Here is a 27,291-nt window from a genome sequence, read left to right on the forward strand (position 1 = left end):
GAGTTTGCCAATTGGCCACCACCTCTGTTATTGCAAATAGTGAATTTAAATCTCTATTTCTGGTTTGTTTTATTAGTTTTTTTATTCCTATCTGGCAATAAACTGAGTATCTTCGGGCTGTAGACCAAACAAGACATTTGAAGGTGTTATCTTGGGCTCTGGATAATACTGATCAATATTTTTCACCATTTTATGGCCTGAACAACTAATTAAGAAAAATAAAGAAATTGATTGATTACAGTTGACCTCAACTGAGGTTGTAATCCGGCACTGGAAGGAACACTTTGAGGAACTCCTACATCAGACCGGAGCGCCCTCTATAGTAGGGGCAGAGCTGGAAGCTGATGGAGGATTTTCATCAATTTCCCTGGTGGAAGCTAGTGAGGTAGTCAAACAACTCCACAGTGGCAAGGCCCCAGGGGTTGATGAGATCCGTCCAAAAATGCTGAAGGCTCTGGGTGTGGAGGGATTGTCTTGGATGAGACGTCTCTTCAACACTGCGATGAGGTCTGGGACAGTGCCTAAGGAGTGGCAAACTGGGGTGGTGGTCCCCATATTTAAAAAGGGGGCCCAGAGAGTGTGTGCCAACTACAGGGGCATCATACTAGTCAGCCTCCCTGGTAAAGTCTACTCCAGGGTGCTGGAAAGGAGGGTTCGGCCGATAGTTGAACCTCAGATTGAAGCAGAACAATGCGGGTTCTGTCCTGGTCATGAAACAACCGACCAGCTCTTTACTCTCACAAGGATCCTGGAGGGTGCCTGGGAGTATGCCCACCTAGTCTACATTCGTTTTGTGAACTTGGAGAAGGCGTATGATCGGGTACCCGGGAGATACTGTGGGAGGTGCTGCGGGAGTATGGAGTGAGGGGGTCCCTTCTCAGGGCCATCCAATCTCTGTACTTGCAAAGCGAGAGCTGTGTTCGTGTGCTCGGCAGTAAGTCGGACTCATTTCCGGTGGAGGTTGGCATCCGCCAGGGCGGTGCCTTATCACCAATCCTGTTTGTGATATTCATGGACAGGATATTGAGGCGAAGTCGAGGGGAGGAGGGTTTCCAGTTTGGTGGGCTCAGGGTCTCATCACTGCTTTTTGCAGATGATGTGGTCCTGTTGGCTTCATCGGCTGGTGACCTCCAACACTCACTGGATCGGTTCGCAGCCGAGTGTGAAGCGGCTGGGATGAGGATCAGCACCTCTAAATCTGAGGCCATGGTTCTCAGCAGGAAACTGATGGATTGCAAACTCCGGGTAGGGAATACGGCCTTGCCCAAAGTGAAGGAGTTCAAGTAACTCGGGGTCCTGGTCACAAGTGAGGGGATGATGGAGCATGAGATCAGCCGGAGAATCGGCGCAGCAGGGGCGGTATTGCATTCGCTCTACCGTACTGTTGTGACGAAAAGGGAGCTGACCCAAAAGGTGAAGCTCTCGATCTACTGGTCAATCTTCGTTCCCACTCTCACCTATGGTCATGAGTGTTGGGTCATCACCAAAAGAACTACATCGCGGGTACAAGCGGCCGAAATGGGCTTCCTCAAGAGGGTGGCCGGTGTCTCCCTTAGAGATAGGGTGAGAAGTTCGGTAATTCATGGGGAGCCCGGAGTAGAGTCGTTGCTCCTTCGCGTTGAAAGTAGCCAGCTAAGGTGGTTGGGGCATCTGGTAAGGATGCCTCCTGGGAGCCTCCCAAGGGAGGTGTTCCAGGCACATCCAGCTGGGAGGAGACCCCGGGGAAGACCCAGGACAAGGTGGAGAGATTATATCTCCACACTGGCCTGGGAACACCTCGGGATCCCCCAGTCAGAGGTGGTCAATGTGGCATGGGAAAGGGAAGTCTGGGGTCCCCTGCTGGAGCTGTTACCCCCATGACCCAAACCCGGAAAAGCGCCTGAGTATGATGATGAGTATGAGTATTGATTACAAAAATAAACATGATTTGCAGCCCTATTCAGCTTTTGGCTGTAATCGCACTTGTGAACTTCTAAAAGCCTTTTATATATTTTTCTATCAGGAGTGCCTCAACCTTTCTGTTTTTGCACTGCTAACCTAGAGGCCCATTTTGAAGAGCACCCTGTGTTTTCACTGTAATAGATACCTCCTAACCCGGAGAAGCATTCCTTCATCCTCTCTTTTGAAATTTTATCACTTTTTCAGCCAGTTTTTCAAACAATTCAGGGGATGGATATATGAACATTTCCAAGTTACTGAATGCATCTTGGACTTAATTTACATCATTCACTGAGAAATACAACTGTGGTGGTACTGTACGGTAAATCTGCTGAGATTAGGCAGTTCTCAAAAAACTGAGCAACTGTACAAGCGGGAGAGGACTGGGAGAAGCCACCAAGACACAGGTGACAACTCTGGAGGAATTGGAGGAATGATTCTGTGGCTGTGGCTGGAGAATTTTGGGGATAGTACAATGTTTACCTGCTGCATCACTAGTCAGAGCTTCACAGTGGAGCAAAGACTCTGAAGAGAAAACAGGGGAAAACAGCTGAAAGGCCTGAATAAGTGACCTCATTACTTATCTAATTGAAAAAAAAAACTACCACAGATGATGCCTGCCTACAGTGGAACTCAGTAAAATTGGTGGCAGTTGTACTAGTGCTGTGTTGAAATAGATGGCGGGATGTAAGCCATCTTTAATTAAGGAATCCTCTTCCCCCACAGACTGGTTACCTTGTGCTGACACTGGTGCCTCAAGACCTGTGTGGAGAGGTCATATATGGCCAGTGTCCCATCCAGGTAAGCCACAGCCATCAGCGGCAGGCTGCAGGAGAAAAGAGAGCAAACATTTTCACATACTGTATGTGTGGCAGTAAAATCTTTGATAATGAAATACTTACATTAATCTCTATTGAAAAAACCCACAGGTGACATGACAGACATGTAAATCAAATCAAATCAAATCAAAATCAATTTTATTTATATAGCGCCAAATCACAACAAACAGGTGCCCCAAGGCGCTTTATATTGTAAGGCAAAGCCATACAATAATTACGGAAAAACCCCAATGGTCAAAACGACCCCCTGTGAGCAAGCATTTGGCGACAGTGGGAAGAAAAAACTCCCTTTTAACAGGAAGAAACCTCCAGCAGAACCAGGCTCAGGGAGGGGCAGTCTTCTGCTGGGACTGGTTGGGGCTGAGGGAGAGAACCAGGAAAAAGACATGCTGTGGAGGGGAGCAGAAATCAATCACTAATGATTAAATGCAGAGTGGTGCATACAGAGCAAAAAGAGAAAGAAACACTCAGTGCATCATGGGAACCCCCCAGCAGTCTAAGTCTATAGCAGCATAACTAAGGGATGGTTCAGGGTCACCTGATCCAGCCCTAACTATAAGCTTTAGCAAAAAGGAAAGTTTTAAGACTAATCTTAAAAGTAGAGAGGGTGTCTGTCTCCCTGATCCGAATTGGGATTTGGTTCCAGAGGAGAGGAGCCTGAAAGCTGAAGGCTCTGCCTCCCATTCTACTCTTACAAACCCTAGGAACTACAAGTAAGCCTGCAGTCTGAGAACGAAGTGCTCTATTGGGGTGATATGGTACTATGAGGTCCCTAAGATAAGATGGGACCTGATTATTCAAAACCGTATAAGTAAGAAGAAGAATTTTAAAGTCTATTCTAGAATTAACAGGAAGCCAATGAAGAGAGGCCAATATGGGTGAGATATGGTCTCTCCTTCTAGTCCCTGTCAGTACTCTAGCTGCAGCATTTTGAATTAACTGAAGGCTTTTCAGGGAACTTTTAGGACAACCTGATAATAATGAATTACAATAGTCCAGCCTAGAGGAAATAAATGCATGAATTAGTTTTTCAGCATCACTCTGAGACAAGACCTTTCTAATTTTAGAGATATTGCGCAAATGCAAAAAAGCAGTCCTACATATTTGTTTAATATGCGCATTGAATGACATATCCTGATCAAAAATGACTCCAAGATTTCTCACAGTATTACTAGAGGTCAGGGTAAGGATCTGGTTAGACACCATGTTTCTAAGATTTGTGGGGCCAAGTACAATAACTTCAGTTTTATCTGAGTTTAAAAGCAGGAAATTAGAGGTCATCCATGTCTTTATGTCTGTAAGACAATCCTGCAGTTTAGCTAATTGGTGTGTGTCCTCTGGTTTCATGGATAGATAAAGCTGGGTATCATCTGCGTAACAATGAAAATTTAAGCAATGCTGTCTAATAATACTGCCTAAAGGAAGCATGTATAAGGTGAATAAAATTGGTCCTAGCACACAACCTTGTGGAACTCCATAATTAACCTTAGTCTGTGAAGAAGATTCCCCATTTACATGAACAAATTGTAATCTATTAGATAAATATGATTCAAACCACCGCAGCGCAGTGCCTTTAATACCTATGGCATGCTCTAATCGCTGTAATAAAATTTTATGGTCAACAGTATCAAAAGCAGCACTGAGGTCTAACAGAACAAGTACAGAAATGAGTCCACTGTCTGAGGCCATAAGAAGATCATTTGTAACCTTCACTAATGCTGTTTCTGTACTATGATGAATTCTGAAACCTGACTGAAACTCTTCAAATAGATCATTCCTCTGCAGATGATCAGTTAGCTGTTTTACAACTACCCTTTCAAGAATGTTTGAGAGAAAAGGAAGGTTGGAGATTGGCCTATAATTAGCTAAGATAGCTGGGTCCATTGATGGCTTTTTAAGTAATGGTTTACTTACTGCCACCTTAAAAGCCTGTGGTACATAGCCAACTAATAAAGATAGATTGATCATATTTAAGATCGAAGCATTAATTAATGGTAGGGCTTCCTTGAGCAGCCTGGTAGGAATGGGGTCTAATAGACATGTTGATGGTTTGGAGGAAGTAACTAATGAAAATAACTCAGACAGAACAATCGGAGAGAAAGAGTCTAACCAAATACCGGCATCACTGAAAGCAGCCAAAGACAACGATATGTCTTTGGGATGGTTATGAGTAATTTTTTCTCTAATAGTTAAAATTTTATTAGCAAAGAAAGTAGTTAGCAGGTCTGCTCCCCCAGTGTCTGTTTCATTGTTGAGGAACCAAGAATAAATTAATGTTCATGAAACATAGCTACTGTAACCCAGCTGCTCTTTGGTTGTAACTAATTATCTTGAAAGCAATCTTACTGTGCAAAAGGCTTTTAAAAAATATCCATGTTTTACAATTAAATATGATTGGAATTTTATGAAACACCCTCAACGTGTCACAATTCTCAATGCTTGTCGAAACTCCCCTGCTTCAGGCAACGCTTAGACTAAAACACCCCATTTTACCATCTGTGACAAATTAAACAGATGTGTGTACACACTTAAATATCAAATTATTTCAAATTGAATCAGCACGTGCAAACTGGAAGATATTAAAAATTATAGCCCTAGATTCTTTGTAATAAAGCAGGTGGATAGTTAATACCATTATGGCACTCGTTTTTTTTTAAAACACATACTCTTGTACTATGTTGTGTAGCTGCTGTTTTAAAAACAGAAATAGCTGACTTTTTATTGAATTTTAGGATCATTACATTAGGATTCATTAAAGCTATCATAAGATAAGATAAACTTTATTGATCTCACAGAGGAGAAATTCACATTACGTCAGCTCTTAAAAAACACAAAAGATGGGTGCAAGCAGAGGAAAATGTTCATCAAACAGCGTGTGCAAGGATAAGCAATAATAATAATACTTGTAACAGTACAAGACATAAGAAAATGAGGTAGAAATAGAATATATATATATATACATACACACACATACATACACACACACACACACACACACACAAAAACATATATATATATATATATATATATATATATATATATATATATATATATATATATATATATAAACATGACTGGGATTGAAAAAGAGATAGGAACATCTTATTTACAATATGTGAAGTGGAGTTTAGATGTGGTAAGGTGACATTAGTGCAGGGATTTGTAAACGAGTTGTTACTGCACACGATTTGTGGACATATTAATATTGCACGTGATTGTGGACATATTACTGCATGTGGTTATTTCACAGTGTTATTGTACAGTCTGACAGCAGCAGGGAGGAATGACCTGTGGTATCATTCCTTCTTGCACAGAGGGTGCCTGGTAACATTTTGCAATTTTTTTTCAACTATTTAACATAAATAGTTATTGTTATTTGATAATCATTAATACATAAAATACATGTGTTTGAGCAAAAATTCATTTGGGCAAAAAAAGACAAAATCCTGTAAGATGATCCTTCCACAAATCACAGAACTGTACCACTCACATGTTGCAGAATCCCACCGACTCAACAGAGTTGGATTCTTCATCATCTTTGGAGTTTTTGGCTTTGCCTCCTTCCACAGAGAACACACCAACCACCTTCAGGGACACAGATCAACAATTTCTGAACAGGTTCAATGCCACATGCACACAGCCAACATGTCCACCACCACATGCAGAAAAGGTTTTTCTGATAGTGGCTGTGGAGCAGTCAGACCAGTGATCACTGCTTCAGTCCTCATGGCTCCAGTAATCATGGCAAAAATTTGTGTCAACATGTACAGTGCATCCAGAAAGTATTCACAGCACTTCACCTTTTCCACATTTTGTTATGTTACAGCCTTATTCCAAAACAGAGCAAATTCATTTTCCCCCACAAAATTGTACTCACAACACCCCCAATGACAATATGAAACACGTTAGGGTTTGTTGTTTTTTGCAAATTTATTAAAATAATAATAATAAAAAAAAACCCTAAGAAATCACATTTGCGTAAGTATTCACACCCTTTGCTGAATACTTTGTTGATGCACCTTTGGCAGCAATTATAGCCTCAAGTCTTCTTGAATATGATGCCACAACCTTGGTGCACCTATCTTTGGGCAGTTTTGTCCATTCCTCTTTGCAGCACCTCTCAAGCTCCTTCAGGTTGGATGGGGAATGTCGTGCACAAACATTTTTCAGATCTCTTCAGTGATGGTGAATTGGATTCTGGTCTGGGCTCTGGCTGGGCCACTCAAGGACATTCACAGAGTTGTCCTGAAGCCACTCCTTTGATGTCTTGGCTGTGTGCTTAGGGTCATTGTCCTGCTGAAAGATGAACCATCCCCCCAGTCTGAGGTCAAGAGCGCTCTGGAGCAGGTTTTCATCCAGGATGTCTCTGTACATTGCTGCATTCATCGTTTTCTCAATCCTGACTAGTCTCCCAGTTTCTGCTGCTGAAAAACATCCCCACAGCATGATGCTGCCACCACCATGCTTCACTGTAGGGACGGAGCCTGGTTTCCTCCAAACATGATGCCTGGCATTCACACCAATCTTCAGTCTTTGTCTCATCAGACCAGAGAATGCTGTTTCTCGTGGTCTGAGAGTCCTTCAGGTGCCTTTTGGCAAACTCCAGGCAGGCTGCAATTTGTCTTTTACAAAGGAGTGGCTTCTGTCTGGCCACTCTACCATACAGGCCTGATTGGTAGATTGCTGAAGAGATGGTTATCCTTCTGGAAGGTTCTCCTCTCTCTACAGAGGAATGCTGGAGCTCTGACAATGTGACCATCGGGTTCTTGGTCACATCCCTGACTAAGGCCCTTCTCCTATGATCGCTCAGTTTAGATGGGCAGCCAGATCTGGGAAGAGTCCTGGTAGATCTGAATGTCTTCCGTTTACAGATGATGGAGGCCACTGTGCTCATTGGGACCTTCAAAGCAGCAGAAATGTTTCTGTACCCTTCCTCAGATTTGTGCCTTGAAACAATCCTCTTCCAGAGGTTTACAGACAATTCCTTTGACGCCATGCTTTGTTTGTGCTCTGACAAGCACCATCAACTGTGGGACCTTATATATAGTCAGGTGTGTGCCTTTCCAAATTATGCCCAATCAACTGAATTTACCCCAGGTGGACTCCAATTAAACTGTAGAAACATCTTAAGGATGATCAGTGGAAACAGGATGCACCTGAGGTCAATTTTGCACTTCATGGCAAAGGCTGTGAATATTTATGTACATGAGATTTTTTTTTTAATACATTTGCAAAAATCTCAAAAAAAAAAAAAAAAAAATCTTTTTTCACATTGTCATTATGTGGTATTGTGTGTAGAATTTCGAGGAACAAAATTAATTTAATCCATTTTGGAATAAGGTTGCAACACAACAAAATATGGAAAAAGTGAAGCGCTGTGAATACTTTCCTGATGCATGGAATACCTGCACAGCTTAATGATCCATTTTCATGAATGGATGGTCACATTAACGGTTTCTGATGTATTGTTCATATGAGCAAAGCCTGCAGAGCTCGCTCTTCAGTGACACATAATGAAACTCCGACACTATGCAACTCACCTTTCATGGCTAACTTGAAGGAGGAACCAGAAAACAAATGTTGTTCATGAATCACAATCATGCAGAAACCTCCGGTGGGAAAGAATGTGGAGGTGCCAAATCTGCAGTTCCTTGAATGGCCACTCAAGACTGGCTTCAAAACAGAGTGTTGCTGGTCCAGTTTTCTTGTGGGTTAGGCAAACCTATTTTGTAAGCAAATGATGCAAATCCACCAACCAGTTTAAGAAGATTTGCATTGTGGTGTTTTACACTCCACGTTGTGCATTCAAACCGTATAATGCACGGCTTCTCATTGTTTAACTCATTGAGTGCCAGTCATTTTCAAAGTTCAGAACATCCCAGTGCCTGGATTTTTCAGCATTTGAGTGTTTTTTCAAGACCCATAGAAAACTGAGTTCTATGTCCATGTCAACAACAAACATACCAAAAGAAACTTCAGACTTTCCTTTATCATCAGAAAAAAAATGTTTGTTTGTACCTCTTTCCATTCTTTAGTAATTGTCTGCAGAACATGGGTGGGTATCACTAAAAATGATGATTTCTGACAAAAAAACTGAGAAAATTGGCTTTTTGTGACAAGCAACATTTCAAGGAGAAAATGTCTTTGATTATAATTGTTTTTGCTTCAGTGACATCTCAAACATTATGAAAAGTGATCCTATTGTATAATGCACCAAAAAAAAAAAAAAAAAACGTCAGGGAGGGACTCCGTCTGTCTCTTCTCTCGGCGGCGCGTCTCTTCCCTCTGGCTCCCGTGTATCGGACCTTTTTATTTTTTTCAAAAACCTGATGGATTTGAATCACGTGTGCTTGCATAAGCCTGTCGATTGCGCCATTTGCTGGTAAGCAGCCTTTGTGTGAGGTGTGTGTCATGCGCTCGGCGTTTTTTTCATTCCAAGGAAAAAGACGGAACGACTGGAACAGCGCGACTGCATCACAGTTTGACAGCCAGCCAGGTGGAAACCAGTCGGATTAGGAGCGGTACAACCGTAAGACGGCCACACAACGGTGGAGAGCGAGCCGCGCTCCGGTCTACACTCACACTGCTACCACCCACAGAATGGGTTCCCTTGTGATTACAACTCTATTTTTTTTACACAAGCTAGATCAGCTGATTACCCCACCCCCCCCCCATAAAAAAATGTAATTGGCGCGATAACGCCTTTGGCGCTGAGCGTTACTATCTGAAAAGACGTGTTTAAGCGTCAATGGCACTCAATGAGTTAATCATATATATAAAACAATTACATTTTCATTCCTTCTTGTGAGTTAGATAACGTATCTGTGAAGTTATGTTTACTATAGACGTAGCATGTCTTCATAATCTAATTTCAGGTTCAGATGCCTGCGTGCATTGACACGCAGTGTTTTCAAATAGGTTGCGCAATGTTCACGACTACTTCACGCAAGTGGAATGAAATTTATGCATGCCGGAAAATTTGAACATTTCAAATTTTCTTTGCGTACTGGCACACAGCCCTGCACAGTTCACAACAGTTTACTCATTGGCACACAAGATTGTGTGCCAGTGCAAGGAGCAAATTCATGCAAATGTCAATATGCCTTAAGGAGTTACAAAAAATTAAAATACAGTTTGTCATGGAGTTGCAAACTTTCTCTAGAGACCAAAATGGTTTTTGTACAGTGCTGAAACATATTTATTTCTGCTCTAAAGTTGGACTTTTTAGCACTGACTCCAATGAGAATGTGCTCACTTTCAGAGCCAGCCTCAAGCGGGCAGTCAAGGAACTGCAAATTTTTCTTGACTTCTCCGTGACAATAATGTTCACCAGTCAGAGGTTCAACAATCAGAAGTGATAATATTAATTACTTCAATGTTCTCTGAAGTGGTAATGCTCCAGCAGGTTTTACATGTACACAGATACATAGATACTGTACTGAAGCTTGACTTTCAAAAATTAGAATTGCAAATCAAATTGCAATATCTGTCAGAAAAATCACAATTAGATATTTTCTCAAAGACACTCAACCCTAAGTGACTAAATATGCGAGAAGAAACCGTTCTATTTTGCCAAATTTTTAAAATGAATCCCTTCATCTTGCATTTTCACATGAATGTGCAAAATGAGCCAGAAGACACAGGTGAATATGGACCAAAAGGTTGGATTGATGAAGAAAAAAAAACCAAACAAACAACAAAAAAAAAACAACCTGAATTGAGTGCTCAGGTTTGTAATCTAAAGCTTATTGTGGCGCACACCTTGCCTGTGGTGGTGTTGATAAGCTTGGCATAGCCGTCCACTGACCCTGTCAGAAGCAAAGAACCATCCTTGTTGGATGCCAGGCAGGTCAGCGCCCCCTGGTGCCCATCTTGACCTGTTACAGACAGCAAGACTCAATGTGTGAACACTTTATTTTTTGAATTTTGCATTGCCACAACTGAGTAGTTTCACTATACATACATTTTGTGACTATTTTCATCCTGCATGCCAACTGTCAAAATACATTTTCTCTCCTAAGTTTCTGTTATGAATAGACATTTCTTAATAACAATCCTGACTCAAAAATACGTTAAAGAAAAAAGAAAGACAAAGCAGCTGTTGGACTCACCTTTAATAACATGGATGGCGTTGCCTTGTTTCAAATCCCACAAGCGTACGGTCCCATCCTCATAGCCCACCACAGCTCTTTTCCCTGCAAATATGCAGCATTTCTTTTCAATTTGTAAGTAAAAAAAAAATAATAATAATAAAAAAAAACTTTAAAAAAAAGTGCTAATCTGTGTCTTTTTCATAATGCATGTTGAATTCTAAATTATGGTGCTTTTAAATGGGCAGCTTTTACATAAGTATTCACACTCTTTGCCCATTATTTTGTTGATGCACCTTTGGCAGCAATGACAGCCTCAAGTCTTCTTGAATATGATGCCGCAAGCTTGGTGCACCTATCTTTGGGCAGTTTTGTCCATTCATCATCTTTGAAGCACCTCTCAAGCTCCATCAGGTTGGATGGGGAGCACTGGTGCACAGCCATTTTCAGATCTCACCAGTGATGTTCAATCGGATTCAGGTCTGGGCTCTGGCTGGACCACTCAAGAACATTCACAGAGTTGTCCTAAAGTCCTGTGATATCTTGGCTGTGTGTTCAGGGTCATTGTCCTACTGAAAGATGAACCGTCACCCCAGTCTGAGGTCAAGAGCGCTCTGGAGCAGGTTTTCATCCAGGATGTCTCTGTACTTTGCTGCATTCATCTTTCCCTCAATCCTGACTAGAACCCTCTCAGTTCCTGCCTCTGAAAAACCTCCCCACAGCACGCCACTGCAACCACCATGCTTCACTGTAGGGATGGTGCCTGGTTTCCTACAAACAAGATCGCCTGGCATTCACACCAAAGAGTTCAATCTTTCTCTCAGACCAGAGAATTTTGTTTCACCTGAGAGTCCTTCGGGTGCCTTTTGGCAAACTACAGGTGGGCTACCATTGCCTTTTATTAGGGAGTGACTTCTGTCTGGCCATTCTACCATACAGGCCTGACTGGTGGATTGCTGCAAAGATGATTGTCCTTCTGGAAGGTTCTCCTCTCTCCACGGAGGAATGCTGGATCTCCGACAGAGTGACCATCAGGTTCTTTGGTCACCTCCCTGACTGAGACTATTCTTTCCTGATCACTCAGTTTAGATGGGCGGCCAGCTCCAGGAAGAGTCCTGGTGGATCTGAACTTCTTCCATTTATGGATGATGAAGACCACTGTGCTCATTGGGCCCTTCAAAGCAGCAGAAATGTTTCTGTACCCTTCCCCAGATTTGTGCCTTGAGTCAATCCTGTCTCAGACGATTCCTTTGACTTCATGCTTGGTTTGTGCTCTGACATGCACTGACAACTGTGGGACCCTATATGTTGACAGATGCGTGCCTTAACAAATCATGTTCAATCAACTGAATTTACCACAGGTGGACTCCAATTAAGCTGCCGAAACATCTCAAGGATTATCAGTGGAAACAGGATGCACCTGAGCTCAATTTTGAACTTCATGGCAAAGGCTGTGAATACTTACGTACAAGACATCTGCAAAAATCTCAAACACTTTTCACATTCTCATTATGGTGTATTGTGTGTAGAATTTTCAGGGGGAAAAAAATGAATTTCATCCATTTTGAAATAAGGCTGCAACATAAAATGTGAAAAAGTGAAGCGCTGCGAATACTTTCCAGATGCACTGTATACTAAACAAATCATGCATGGTGTCACCCATAGATTTTCTAGACACGGAACAGGCGATTTGAAGCCCATATATGGGCATCGTCATGTTGGCCGAGTTTATCCTGCCAACGTCATGGTGATCCCATAAATGGATAAAGAGGTGCAGCACGGTTTACTCACTTTTTGGTGAAAGAAGCCTGAAATGCACCCCTATTTTTGAATTGGAACCAGCTAAGGATTTATGAAATCATATTTTTGGAGACTACATGGTGGATCTCTTAAAGGCACCTTGACACTTGCACAAATTTGATGTCCGCACTGGCACACAATCTTGCATGCCAGTGAGTAAACCTGTAAACTGTGTGCGGCTGTTTTACCAATCCATTAAAATATGTATTTTACAAATAATTACCTTTAAGACAAGATTCCAAATGCGTTCTCCACACACCACATGCACAAGACAACCTGCAGCTGTCGATAATTTCACTGTGATTCTGGGAGTGATGAGAGAATGGTTTTGTCTGCCAAGTCCTGAGAGCAAATGTGTCATCATCTATGAAATGATATGGGACAGGCTTAATTTTATATAGCGTGGTGGCAAAGCGGGACGCATTGGCACAACGAATTGCGCAGCAGTGCAGGGGTCAAATTTGTGCAAGTGTCAGGGTGTCTTAACAGTTTGCTTTGCTGTGGGCATTAAAAGTTAGGAGCCATGTAATTTCTATGTAATCGTCTATTAACGGGAACTAACAGAGCAAGCTACAGATAACTGCTAAAAGTGCTAAAGCTGTAAGTATACAACCTTAAATAAGATGAGAATTTCACTCAGCACAAATAATTCAGACCAGTACAACCAAGCAGCAACCACAGGTGCTGAAAAATGAAGCCAATGTTGAAGTACCAAATCCTTCAGTTTGTCAAGTAACCACCTGAGGTGGGCAAGGACATCTTAGATGATCCATTAGGGCATCTCATGACATAACAAGCCACATTACTCCAGAGGTTTGTAATAAAATACTCAAAATGACAGACACAGCCCGACACAAAAGCTAGTGGATGCATCGAATGGCCTCCAAGTTATGCGCGCTATAAGAGTCGCGCTCAGCTTAGCAGCTGCCACTCAAAGCAACCACTGCCCTAATTATTCATAACTTTATGGCCTAAAACTAAAAAAATTTGGGGGGTGTGTGTTAATCAACTCTCCCCGTACAGCTGACATGGAGGGGGGAAACTATCTATAGAGACTATCTATAAACATGTTTATTTCTGCACTAAACGTGGACATTTTAACATGTGATAGAGAATGTATACTGTACAGTCAGATGTGTACAATGTCTGATCTGTGTGAACTGTCAGAACAACATTGGGAGTTTATCTGATTGATCCTGACAGTGATGCTGATTGTGTCCTGTTTTTATGATATCTCACCGTCAGGGAGAATTTTGCCACAGGCTGCCTGGCATCCAGGACTCTGGAAAGTTTTACAGTCACCTGCAGGGATCTTCCACATCCACACGTTACCATCATCTGTTCCTGCCAGCAGCACCGGAGCACAGGGATGCCATTCCAGCCACTGAGCAGCAGACAACCAGAAATTAACACACACACACACACACACACACACACACACACACACACACACACACACACACACACACACACACACACACACACACACACACACACACACACACACACACACACACACACACACACACACACACACACACACACACACACACACTTCTTTTTCACCTTTATCCCACATGATCATTTGACTGAACACATTGAACACATGTTGAAGGACAAGTTCACTTTTCTGGATGCACTGTACATGAATTTTGGAGCATGTTAGAGCTCTGAAATACATAAAAATATGCTTCACAGTGACATCTAGTGCCGCAGTTTCACCAAATTTGGCACTGTGGCTCTAACAGAGGCTGTCTATACACTGGCCAAATCTCATATCATTTGATTATCCCATTAATGAGAAAATAGCACTTTGGTCAGTTTTTCTTGGTTTAAAACACAGCGGTATTTGACTCTTATACTGGAACAAAACATGGCTCAAGTCTTGATTTCATTAAAATTTATTTACCATCTTGTATGTATTGTCTGCAATAACTCAGCCACATGGCGTGTGCTGCCAGTACACTCTGAGTGTCAGTCCCAATCCCAGATAAATAAGTAGGGTTGCGTCAGGAAGGGCATCCGGCATAAAAAAGCAAAACCAACCATGCAGACTAAGAATCAAATTTCCATACTGGTGTTCTGTCGAGATGTGCGAGTTTGTCAATTTATGCGTTCCCACCACTGATCGCTATATAATACTGGATTGTTCACTGGCCAATTTTTTGAAGCAAACTGGCCACCATCCATATTACCACTCCGATGTTCTGCTCCTGAATGCTCTTTTCTATTGATCTTTAATGAGGCGCAACTTTATTCTTCGTAGTTTCATTAAAAAAAATACATTCATGTGCAGCTATAACCTGCACAAATCGGCAGGCTGTGGACAAACATTTCACCTGTGAGTATGACTGAAATGAGAAGTAATGAACAATAATTTGAAGAGTTCTCTCCCTTATTCCAGCATTTTTTCAACGATAACAATAATAATATGCTGATAATTCCACAAAACCTGTATAAACTTTGATTAAGGAATGATCATTTTTAGAACTGAGTATTTGTCTCTGTGAAATATGAGTAACTGAGAATAGAAGGGAAGAAAGTGTCAAAGTAATAAAAGAAAGAAAGAAAATAAATAGCTAATCATGGCAGGCTTGGATTAGGAGGGAACAATCTTACATTATCCGAAGAACAAAAATAAGTAAATGAGAGAATCAGCTCAGTTATTACTTGAAATTGTTGACATTCTAATAAGCTGTCTATGTGCAGTCCGCATAAATTGGGAGTGGCAAGATGGCCGCCACTTTGCTTCAGTGGATTGTATGGAGTGCGTGGGCCAATGAGCTATCCAGTAATATATACAGATCAATGGGTGAAAATCTGGGTCGAGAACTGCGCATGCGTGGGGGGCTGGCTTCTCAATAGGAATGACATCTTGTCAGGACACCGGATCAGTCAAGACCCGGGTTAACGACGTCTGCCACCGGTGCTGTTGCCCAACAGGGTGCCGGCAGAAATTGCGTTAGTGCTGGGCGAAGAACAAAAACAGGAGGAGAATGTGTCAACAGACAGTGGGAGAACAGGAAAACTAGAAGGGTGGAAATGAGTAGGGACTTTGAATGGTGGTAGTATGACTGGTAAAAGGAGAGCTGGCTGATAGGACAGCGAGGAGAAAGGCAGCCATACTGTGAGTGCAAGAGACCAAGTGGAAGCAAAGTAAGACCAGGAGAATAGGCGGTGGGTTCAAGTTGTTGTATCATGGTGAGGATAGGAACAGAAATGGTGTTGAAATCATTTTAAACGAAGAGTATGTTAAGAGTGTATTGGAGGTTAAGCGAGTGTCTGACAGGGTGATGAGTGTGAAGTTGGATATTGAAGGGGTGATGATGAATATCATCAGTGCATATGCCCCACAGATAGGTTGCGAGATGAAGAAGAAAGAAGACTTCTGGATGAGGTGGTGGAGAGTGTGCCCAAGCATGAAAGAGTGATGATAGGAGAGGACTTCAATGGCCATATTGGTGAAGGGAACAGAGGTGATGAGGAAGTAATGGGTAGATATGGTATCAAGGGTAGGAATATGGAATGGCAGATGGTAGCTGATTTTGCAAAAAGGATGTAAATGGCTGTGGTGAATACCTACTTTAAGAAAAAGGGAGTAGCACAGGGTAACATATAAGAGTGGAGGAATGTGCACACAGGTGGACTACATTCTTTATAGGAGATGCAAGCTAAAAGAAATCAGAGATTGTAAGGTGGAGGCAGGAGAGAGTGTAGTTAGACAGCATAGGATGGTGGTTTGTAGGATGACTTTAGAGGTAAAGAAACAAGAAAGCTCAACAAAGGTTCAGATGGCAGAAGCTGAAAGAGGAAGACTGTTGTGTGAAATTTAGTGAGCAGGTGACAAAGGCACTACATGGAGGGGAAGCAATTTTGGACAGCTGGAAAAGTACTGCAGATGTGGTGAGAGATGGCTAGGAAGGTACTGAGTGTGACATCTGGACAGTGGAAGGAAGACAAGGAGACTTGGTGGTGGAATGAAGAGGTCCAGGAAAGCATATGAAGAAAGAGGTTGGCGAAAACGTTTTGAGATAGTCAGAGAGACGAAGAAAGTAGATAGCAGTACAAGGAGATGTGACGTAAAGTGAAAAGAGAAGTGGCAAAGCTAAGGAATAGGCATACTGCGAGCTGTACAAGAGGTTGAACAGTAATGCTGCGTTTACACATAACGACGACAAGTCACGAATGCCAGGAAGTACACATTCTTGGCCGGTGATCACGAATGTGATGATTCGGGGCAGAGGCGTCAGGTGTCCTCAGGAACTGCTGCAACCTGTTACCACACATTGCGCGTAACAGCGTATCGTTAAGTTCTGTCACGTTGTGAACGAGGTGAATTGTCTCCACACACACCCATATTCATCCAACCGAATTCAGATCGCTCCAGTTTTTCAGAAGAACTTAGTGACTGCATGCATATTTGGGCTCTGTGCCATGGAGTGGCGCAGAGAAGAGGAGGAGGACAGAGCCAGATGTGTGGCTTCATGCAGCTCTCGTCTCGTGCATTTTCCCAAACATCAGGCACATGCAGCAGGTGGAACACCTGCAGGAGCGCGCTGAAGAGCACTGAAATTAGACTTTTAGCCGACTTGCTGTCAGCAATCAAACTGAATGCGGTGGAGCAGGGTTTAATTGTGCACGCGCTTCTTCCTCCGCCGGACTGGAGGAGGTGCAGAGATGTCTGGCTGCACATGAGTCTCCTCTCGCTCCTCTGATTCAGACTCGTTCTCCCGCTCATCGGTTACAACAGCAGGTGGAACACCTGCAGGGGCATCCTGAGGAGCTACAGCAGGAACTGTGGAATGACATTTGGAGCCGAGTTTAATTGTGCGCACATGACAGAAAACTGATTCGTCATGGCGTGCAGTGAAATGTGATGCCATGTTACAAATCATTAAAACTTGACAGTTTCCGTGTCACTTCGTAATAACGCGTGACAGTTTGGGCTCCAAGAACCATCACAGGAACCACTACGAACGTTGTCACATTCTATTAAGGATCACTACTCATCAAGACGGATCAATACACTCAGTTGCGACCTCCACGACGTGAGACGAAATGAGGGTGGTGTGAGACATTTGTGGAAGATTTTTTTGACAGGCAAAAACATGCTCCACGAATATCAAGAATATCACGCACCAACACGCACTATTAAGAAACCTATTCAGATGCGTTAAGTCACATTAAGAATGTCAGGAATGTGTCACGAATGACAGAAAAATGACATTCGGAACGCGTCTTGGTTATGTGTAAACGCACCTTAAGAAAGGAGAAAAGGACTTGTACCGGTTGGCCAGACAAAGGGACAGAGCTGGAAAGGATGTGCAGCAGGTTAGGGTGGTAAAAGATGCACATGGTAATGTGCTGACAGGTGAGGAGTGTGTGTTGAGAAGATGGAGGGAATATTTTGAGCAGCTGATGAATGAAGAAAATGAGAGGGAGAAAATGCTCGATGATGTGGTGAGAGTAAGTCAGGAAGTCCAAGAGATTAGTAAGAAAGAAGTGAGGGCAGCTATGAAGAGGATGAAGAGTGGAAAGGCAGTTGGTCCAGATGACATTCCAGTGGAGGTATTGAAATGTCTAGGAGAGATGACAATGGAGTTTCTAATCAGATTGTTTAATAAAATCTTGGAAAGTGAGAGGATGCCTGAGGAGTGTGCCTGTTCCTGTTTTTTAAGAACAAGGGTGATGTGCAGAGCTGGAGTAACTACAGAGTCAAAATTTGTCAGCCACAGCATGAAGTTACGGGAAAGAGTAATAGAAATTAGGCTTAGAAAGGTGAAGATTTGTGAGCAGCAATATGGTTTCATCAGGGCTGGCATTGAGGCTGGGGGCTGCAATTTTAGGCCTTTTCAAACCTGTTTGGAAAGCTCTCAGGAACACCCAATGTTAAAGATTTTAAACAATCATTACCATCTTTGAGGTCAAGTGGTTTGTATTTTACAATGCAGTTTTCTAAAGCAAAAATAAAATAACCACAAACAATGAAAATAAAAGACAAAAGGGACATAAGTCCTTCTCACAGCCTGATTGCCAGAGACAGGACATGTCCATGTCAAGTATAAACTCCAGACAGACATCTCCACGTCACTACATATCCAGTCCCCGATTGGTCATTGCAGCGCGACAAGACGAAAAAGTTCAGATTTTTCAACTTGGGGAGGAGGGCGCCATGCGCCACAAACGCGCCAATCGCTCAAAATTGCTTCATTCGCATCGCTTCATTCACGTCCATCGTGTCGCGTCACTTGAACTTTTGTGGCGCCACAACGCGTGCTTCCATAGGGATTACATGGTAACCTGTCACCTCCACTGCATTATATCTGGATCCAAAAGCCAGAAACCCGGCTCAGGCCAGAAAAATACCAGGCCTGTTTCATGCCGAGAAAGAGCACTACAGATGCAATTGCTGCTCTAAGAATAATGTTGGAGAAGTATAGAGAAGGCCAGAAGGAGTTACATTGTAAGTTTGTGGATTTAGAGAAAGCTTATGACAGGGTACCAAGAGAAGAGTTGTGGTATTGTATGAGGAAGTCTTGAATGGCAGAGAAGTATGTTAGGGTGGTGCAGGACCTGTACAAGAATAGTGTGACAGCGGCAACATGTGCACTGGGAATAACAGATTCATTCAAGGTGGAAGTGGGATTACACCAAGCTCTGAGTCCTTTCTTGTTTGCAATGGTGATGGACAGGTTGACAGATGAGATCAGACAGAAGTCTCCATGGACTATGATGTTCACAGATGACATTGTGATCTGTAGTAAGAGTAGAGAGCAAGTTGAGTCTCGCCTGGAGAGGTGGACATATGCTTTGGAGAGAAGGGGAATGAAAGTCAGTCGGCGCAAGACTGAGTATGTGTGTGAATGGGAGGGAGCCCAGTAGAATAGTGAGGTTACAAGGAGTAGAAGTGGTAAAAGTAGATGAGTTTAAATACTTGGGGTCAACTGTCCAAAGTAATGGAGAGTGTGGTGGAGAGGTGAAGAAGAGAGTGCAGGGTACGGTGGAGTGGGTGGAGAAAGGTGGCAGTAGTAATGTAACTTATGGATGTGTTGAGGGAGGACATGCAGGTGGTTGGTGTGACAGAGGAAGATACAGAGGACAGAGTGAGATGGAAACGATTGATCTGCTGTGGCGACCCCTGACGGGAAGAGCCAGAATAAAAAAAAAAAAAAATGCATCGTCTGTAATACATTACCACAAATGGACTGACTGTGTGCATTAACTGACTTTAAGTCTGCTTTCATTCTACATTTATCAAATTCTAAGTGTGTCTTATAAAACAAATCAATAATTGCACCCTTCTGCTTTTAATAAATAATACACTTAAAGACATGATAACTATTGCCAATGAAAAGTCTTTTGACCCTTGTATGTCATTTAAAACTGATGCAATCATTAAAAATTTAAATTAAAGAAAGACCATCACCAGATCAATAACACATACTAATGGCACATACCACAACACATTTAACATTGAATAAATAGGGATTTTTCGTGACTTTGACCTTGAAAATTTAATCAGTTCTTGCCTATGAGGACATGAATCTTCAGTAAAAAAATTCATAATGATATATGAAAAATAACTGTGGGCTCCAGGCTGTTTACAAACAGACAAACAAACAGGGGTGAAAACATAACCTCCACCCAACTTCATTGGCAGAAGTAATAATGATTAGTTGCAGCCCTGCTCCACAGTGAAGATCCTACCTCCAGATCTCCCACTTCAAATGACCAGATCTCATCTTTGGTTTGGACTTTCCAAACCTTAATCATGCCACTCATGTCACCTGATGCCACCAGGCAGGAGTCATGGCTGAACACAGCGCACGTCACTGAGTCTTTGTGTCCTGTAGAAACCAAAGAAAAAGATTTGAGGCACAGCCTGGTACACTTGTCTGATTCATCTCAGTGAAATGCAGCAAACATTTTTCAAAGAGTTTCTCTTACAAGATTCCAGTCTTATATAAAGTACCTCAAAGTGATACTTGAGTGAAAGTACAAGTATCTTACCATAAAATTACTTTGATAAAAGTTAAATTCTCCTTTAAAAATATTACTTCAGTAAAAGTCTTAAAGTATCTACTGACATTTATTGTACTTAAGTATCAAAAGTCAATTTCTCATATAAAATGTACTTTAAGTAAAAGTACTGAGTAAAAGTAAAATCCAAAACGAGTGGAGCGTGAAACAGCGACAGAAAAGAAAGCCAGTGTGATGTCTCGATAAACCAGGAGGGGGTCTCAGACGCTGGATCCGCCTCTAGCGGAGCAGATGGTGTTGGTGAGGGGATGAGTGAGTAAGAGGTGGATGTATGCAGCTATAAATAAATTTGCCGTTCTTTTTCTGAAGACCACGTAGTCTTTTTCCTGGAAGACCCACACACACTTTTCTGTTAAACACAACAGTCATTTAAAGCTACACAGTCATGGTTCATTTCAGTTCATTTTTCAGAAATTCTGTGCTGGGTGGCCCAGCCAATTTGACCCTGAGAGTCGGGCAGAAATTTGCAGTACTGGGCGGGGCCGCCCGGCGCTGCCCACTGTGGCTAGAACACTGTACACAGTTGTGCCAAATTTAAGGAAAAAGAGAAACAATGCAAGTGTCATCACCACCAACCACTGCAAAGCAACCAAACTCTTTGCACATTCAAATCCAAGACGTGGCACCACTTTTATGCACTACATCTCCGCGAAAATTTCAAATAAATTGAACTAAACAGCCATGCTGAAGTTTTCCCCTTAAGTGTGTTAACACCAGCGGGAGCCGATCCTTGTATATGCGTGTTCGCATTTGGAGTCCAAAGCGCAGATGGCCCTCCTTTCACCCTCTAGCCTCCTCTTCCTCAGCGGGGGCACGTCATCTTTTAGTATTATTATTATTATTGTGTCTTTTAAACTTGTTTTATGTGAAACACAGCACTTGCTGCAGGGGTGAAAGGCAGACCCCTCCGCTGGGGCTGAAGAGGATGTCTCTTCCTGGTACGGCGCGCCGCTGCTTTCAGCTCTGCAAACAGGCATTGCCCAATCAAATTTCTTCTACTTTTATATTATAGTAACAAGTCACAAGGATGGTTCAGGGAAATGTATCAGAGTAAAAGTATACATTTTATTGAGAAAATGTAGTGAAGTAAAAGTGAAATTTGCCAGTAACGAAGTACAGATACATCAACATTATACTTAACAACATATATTACAACACTGCAAGATTCACAGACAGACAGTAAAGCCGCGGTCCCACCGAATAATGAAGGATGAAGAAGGAGCCACGCACCCTGTTTTTTTGTTTCGTGAGCTATCGTGGCAGTATAGTGGCTCAGAGTGGCTCTTAGAGGCATTATCTTCAGTTAACGTGGCGCTAATTTTAAGATGTTCAAAATTTAGCAACAACAGCGTGGCGCAGTTTGTGTTCGAGTTACTGCCATGGAGTTAAAGCCATGGAAGATAATAACTCCAGTGGAGCAGTTAAGAGCAGAAGCTGTGCGGCAACACAGGTGGAGAGCGCGCAAAAGACCGATTTTGAAGACATAACACAAAGTTAAAAGTTGTATCATGATAACATATACATATATATACACACACACACACACACACACACACACACACACACACACACACACACATATATATATATATATATATATATATATATATATATATATACACACGAGGTCTATCAGAAAAGTATCCGACCTTATTATTTTTTTCAAAAACCATATGGATTTGAATCACATGTGATTACATCAGACATGCTTGAACCCTTGTGGGCATGCGAGAGTTTTTTCACGCCTGTCGGTTACGTCATTCGCCTGTGGGCAGTCTTTGAGTGAGGAGACGCCCACCCTCTCCTCGATTTTTTTCATTGTTTAGGAATGGCTCAGAGACTGCTGCTTTGTTTGATGTTGTTTGTCACAACAGTACGGTAGAGCAAATGCGATACCTTCCCTGCTGTGCCATTTCTTCGACCAATCTCATGCTCTGTAGTCCTCTCACTGGTGAACAAGACCCCGAGGTACTTGAACTCCTTCACTTGGGGCAAGACCTCATTCACTGCCCCAAGTGAAGGAGTCCATTGATTTCCTGCTGAGAACCATGGCACTAGGGATGTGAATCGTACAACAACTCACAATTCAATTCGATTCCGATTCTTGGGGTGACGTTTCGATTCAGAATCGATTTTCGATTCAAACAGCTCTGAGAAATAGTTATATTACTTAAAAAATGTTTAAGAAAATGCAGCTTTACAAGGTTAATCAAGTGATTCTAGATGTCAATTTATTTATCTGCTTTGCTCGTTCGGAGTTGGCTGGCAGTTCAGCGAAGCGCTGGTCAGTCGTCGGCAGATACTGCTGCTCTGCTCCATTTAGCTCCGGATCATAGCGTAGCATGTGGGCTTGCGGAGTTGAAGTGTTTGCGAAGTACTTGACTTTCATTTTGCAGATTTTGCACACTGCATAAGTCATGTCAAGCTCCTTCTTACGCAGCAAATAATAAAATCCAAAATGCGCTCAATAGTCAGGGGGCCAATTCTGAAAAGTGTTTCCGTTAAGACTTTTGCGGACATGTCAGGGTACAAGCTGACAACCTATTTTTTTTAGTCAGAAGGGACAGAAGGGAGTGGTTGTCAGGCTGAAAAAATGTTTTTGTGACTTTTAGGAGCTATTTTAGGGGGAAAAATTGTTATTTTGTGTAACACGACATAACTAAAGAAAATGGTGATTGTCTCAGGAACCGCAAGGGCCACAGACAAAAACTTGGTATAAAATGAAAGCTGACACTTCTGGGATGTCAGTAGAAGTGTTAGCATGTACATACCTATTACACTTGAGGAGAAAATGGAGCTTGAACATGTAAAACTCCATCTCCGCCTAAAGTGTACCACTTTATAAAGTTAGTATCAGCTTGAAAACACAAGATACAAACTAAAAACCTCTACAAATCAGTACCCCCATCTAGGGGAAAGAGGTGTGCCAAGTGTAAGGCATGTATTGTGAAATGGGACAACACTGCATAGGTTTTTAACATTTAATGACTAGGCGGAAATCTAGAATTCTAATTAAGCCCATACCATTTGGTCCTATTTGACTTAACTTTATATACCTGACTTTAACTCAATATGCAACAACTGTATCAAAGGAATATATATATATATATATATATATATATATATATATATATGTGTGTGTGTATATATACGAGGTCTATTAGAAAAGTATCCGACCTTATTTTTTTCAAAAACCATATGGATTTGAATCACGTGTGATTACATCAGACATGCTTGAACCCTCGTGGGAATGCGAGAGTTTTTTCACGCCTGTCGGTTACGTCAATCGCCTGTGGGCAGTCTTTGAGTGAGGAGTCGCCCACCCTCTCGTCGTTTTTTTCATTGTTTAGGAATGGCTCAGAGACTGCTGCTTTGTTTGATCAAAATTTTTTCAAAACTGTAAGGCACAACTGAGTGGACACCATTCGATAAATTCAGCTGGTTTTCGGTAAAAATTTTAACGGCTGATGAGAGATTTTGGTCTGGTAGTGTCGCCGTAAGGACGGCCCACGGCGCCTGATGGCGATCTGCGCTTTGAGGCGGCAGCGTCTCACCGTTTCAAGTTGAAAACTTCCACATTTCAGGCTCTGTTGACCCAGTAAGTCATCAGAGAACAGAGACCTTTCAGAAGAAGTCGGCATGAGGAGTTTATTCGGACATTCCATTGTTAACGGACATTTTGTAATGAAAGAACGTGCGGGCAGAGTCACATGTCGGGCCGGACCCAACCGCGGGGGGTCACGACAGGAAAAACACCTCCGTTGGAAACCTTAACGGGCAAGTTGGAACATGCCCAAGCTGTTAAACAATTTCTCAGTTACTCACTTGTTGAAATCCATCAAAAGCCGCCTGAATTTTACAAATGGTTTTCAACACGGAGGTGTTTTTCCTGTTGCGGCGCACACAGATTTGCCGAGTCGTCACAGAAACGACTCTGCAAATTTGCGCGCACGTCTTTCATTAAAAAATGTCCTTAAACATTGGAATGTCCGCATAAAGTCCTCATGCCGGCCTCTTCTGAATCTTCTCTGTTCTCTCACGACGTCCATGTCATCCATGTCTTTATGTCTGTAAGACAATCCTGCAGTTTAGCTAATTGGTGTGTCCCCTCTGGCTTAATGGATAGATAAAGCTGGGTATCATCTGCGTAATGCCATCTAATAATACTGCCTAAGGGAAGCATTGTGGAACTCCATAATTAACCTTAGTCTGTGAAGAAGATTCCCCATTTACATGAACAAATTGTAATCTATTAGATAAATATGATTCAAACCACCGCAGCGCAGTGCCTTTAATACCTATGGCATGCTCTAATCTCTGTAATAAAATTTTATGGTCAACAGTATCAAAAGCAGCACTGAGGTCTAACAGAACAAGCACAGAGATGAGTCCACTGTCTGAGGCCATAAGAAGATCATTTGTAACCTTCACTAATGCTGTTTCTGTACTATGATGAATTCTAAAACCTGTCTGAAACTCTTCAAATAGATCATTCCTCTGCAGGTGATCAGTTAGCTGTTTTACAACTACCCTTTCAAGAATTTTTGAGAGAAACGGAAGGTTGGAGATTGGCCTATAATTATCTAAGATAGCTGGGTCAAGTGATGGCTTTTTAAGTAATGGTTTAATTACTGCCACCTTAAAAGCCTGTGGTACATAGCCAACTAATAAAGATAGATTGATCATATTTAAGATCGAAGCATTAAATAATGGTAGGGCTTCCTTGAGCAGCCTGGTAGGAATGGGGTCTAATAGACATGTTGATGGTTTGGATGAAGTAACTAATGAAAATAACTCAGAACAATCTGAGAGAAAGAGTCTAACCAAATACTGGCATCACTGAAAGCAGCCAAAGATAACGATATGTCTTTGGGATGGTTATGAGTAATTTTTTCTCTAATAGTTAAAATTTTATTAGCAAAGAAAGTCATGAAGTCATTACTAGTTAAAGTTAAAGAAATACTCGGCTCAATAGAGCTCTGACTCTTTGTCAGCCTGGCTACAGTGCTGAAAAGAAACCTGGGGTTGTTCTTATTTTCTTCAATTAGTGATGAGTAGTAAGATGTCCTAGCTTCACGGCGGGCTTTTTATAGAGCAAAAGACTCTTTTTCCAGGCTAAGTGAAGATCTTCTAAATTAGTGAGACGCCATTTCCTCTCCAACTTACGGGTTATCTGCTTTAAGCTGCGAGTTTGTGAGTTATACCACGGAGTCAGGCACTTCTGATTTAAAGTTCTCTTCTTCAGAGGAGCTACAGCATCCAAAGTTGTCTTCAATGAGGATGTAAAACTATTGACAAGATACTCTATCTCACTTACAGAGTTTAGGTAGCTACTCTGCACTGTGTTGGTATATGGCATTAGAGAACATAAAGAAGGAATAATATCCTTAAACCTAGTTACAGCGCTTACTGAAAGACTTCTAGTGTAATGAAACTTATTCCCCACTGCTGGGTAGTCCATCAGAGTAAATGTAAATGTTATTAAGAAATGATCACACAGAAGGGAGTTTTCAGGGAATACTGTTAAGGCTTCAATTTCCATACCATAAGTCAGAACAAGATCTAAGATATGATTAAAGTGGTGGGTGGACTCATTTACATTTTGAGCAAAGCCAATTTAGTCTAATAATACATTAAATGCAGTGCTGAGGCTGTCATTCTCAGCATCTGTGTGGATGTTAAAAGAGAGTAAATCATCACGCAATGTTGCAAAAGATGTTGGTTGTTCACAGCCAGCTGTGTCTAAACTCTGGACCCAATATACAAACAACATGGGAAGGTTGTTAAAGGCAAACATACTGGTAGACCAAGGAAGACATCAAAGCGCCAAGACAGAAAACTTAAAGCAATATGTCTCAAAAATCGAAAAATGTACAACAAAACAAATGAGGAACGAATGCGAGGAAACTGGAGTCAACGTCTGTGACCGAACTGTAAGAAACCGCCTAAAGGAAATGGGATTTACATACAGAAAAGCTAAACGAAAGGCATCATTAACACCTAAACAGAAAAAAACAAGGTTACAATGGGCTAAGGAAAAGCAATTGTGGACTGTGGATGACTGGATGAAAGTCATATTCAGTGATGAATCTCGAATCTGCATTGGGCAAGGTGATGATGCTGGAACTTTTGTTTGGTGCCTTTCCAATGAGATTTATAAAGATGACTGCCTGAAGAGAACATGTAAATTTCCACAGTCATTGATGATATGGGGCTGCATGTCAGGTAAAGGCACTCGGGAGATGGCTGTCATTACATCATCAATAAATGCACAAGTTTATGTTGATATTTTGGACAATTGAAAGGATGTTTGGGGATGATGAAATCATTTTTCAAGATGATAATGCATCTTGCCCTAGAGCAAAAACTGCAAAAACATTCCTTGCAAAAAGACACATAGGGTCAATGTCATGGCATAGGGTCAATGTCAAAGAGCAGATCTGATATGATGCAGGTGTTAATTTGGGGGATGAAAATTTACAGGGTGATTCCATAATTTTTTCCTCAGAATTGAGTGATTCCATATTTTTTTCCTCTGCTTGGTCTAAAAAAGCAACCGTTACTGACTGCCACAATCTTTTTTT

At 41.9% G+C, this 27,291-nt stretch overlaps 1 protein-coding gene across 2 annotated transcripts in view; it reads right to left on the reverse strand.

Annotated features, from left to right (window-relative positions):
• aamp (angio-associated, migratory cell protein) overlaps positions 1 to 27,291 on the reverse strand; it is a 59,640-nt gene that overhangs the window by 8,342 nt on the left and 24,007 nt on the right. For both annotated transcript variants that reach the window (XM_034174408.1, XM_034174417.1), the window contains 6 exons: positions 20,375 to 20,514; positions 13,907 to 14,051; positions 10,889 to 10,972; positions 10,539 to 10,654; positions 6,268 to 6,362; positions 2,674 to 2,764 (listed from right to left, as the gene is read on the reverse strand). In XM_034174408.1, coding sequence (XP_034030299.1) covers positions 2,674 to 2,764; positions 6,268 to 6,362; positions 10,539 to 10,654; positions 10,889 to 10,972; positions 13,907 to 14,051; positions 20,375 to 20,514 — 671 coding nt within the window. The remainder of the gene's footprint in view (positions 1 to 2,673; positions 2,765 to 6,267; positions 6,363 to 10,538; positions 10,655 to 10,888; positions 10,973 to 13,906; positions 14,052 to 20,374; positions 20,515 to 27,291) is intronic.

The sequence above is a fragment of the Thalassophryne amazonica genome, chromosome 1 (assembly GCF_902500255.1).
Source record: "Thalassophryne amazonica chromosome 1, fThaAma1.1, whole genome shotgun sequence".
NCBI classification, from domain to species: Eukaryota; Metazoa; Chordata; class Actinopteri; order Batrachoidiformes; family Batrachoididae; genus Thalassophryne; species Thalassophryne amazonica.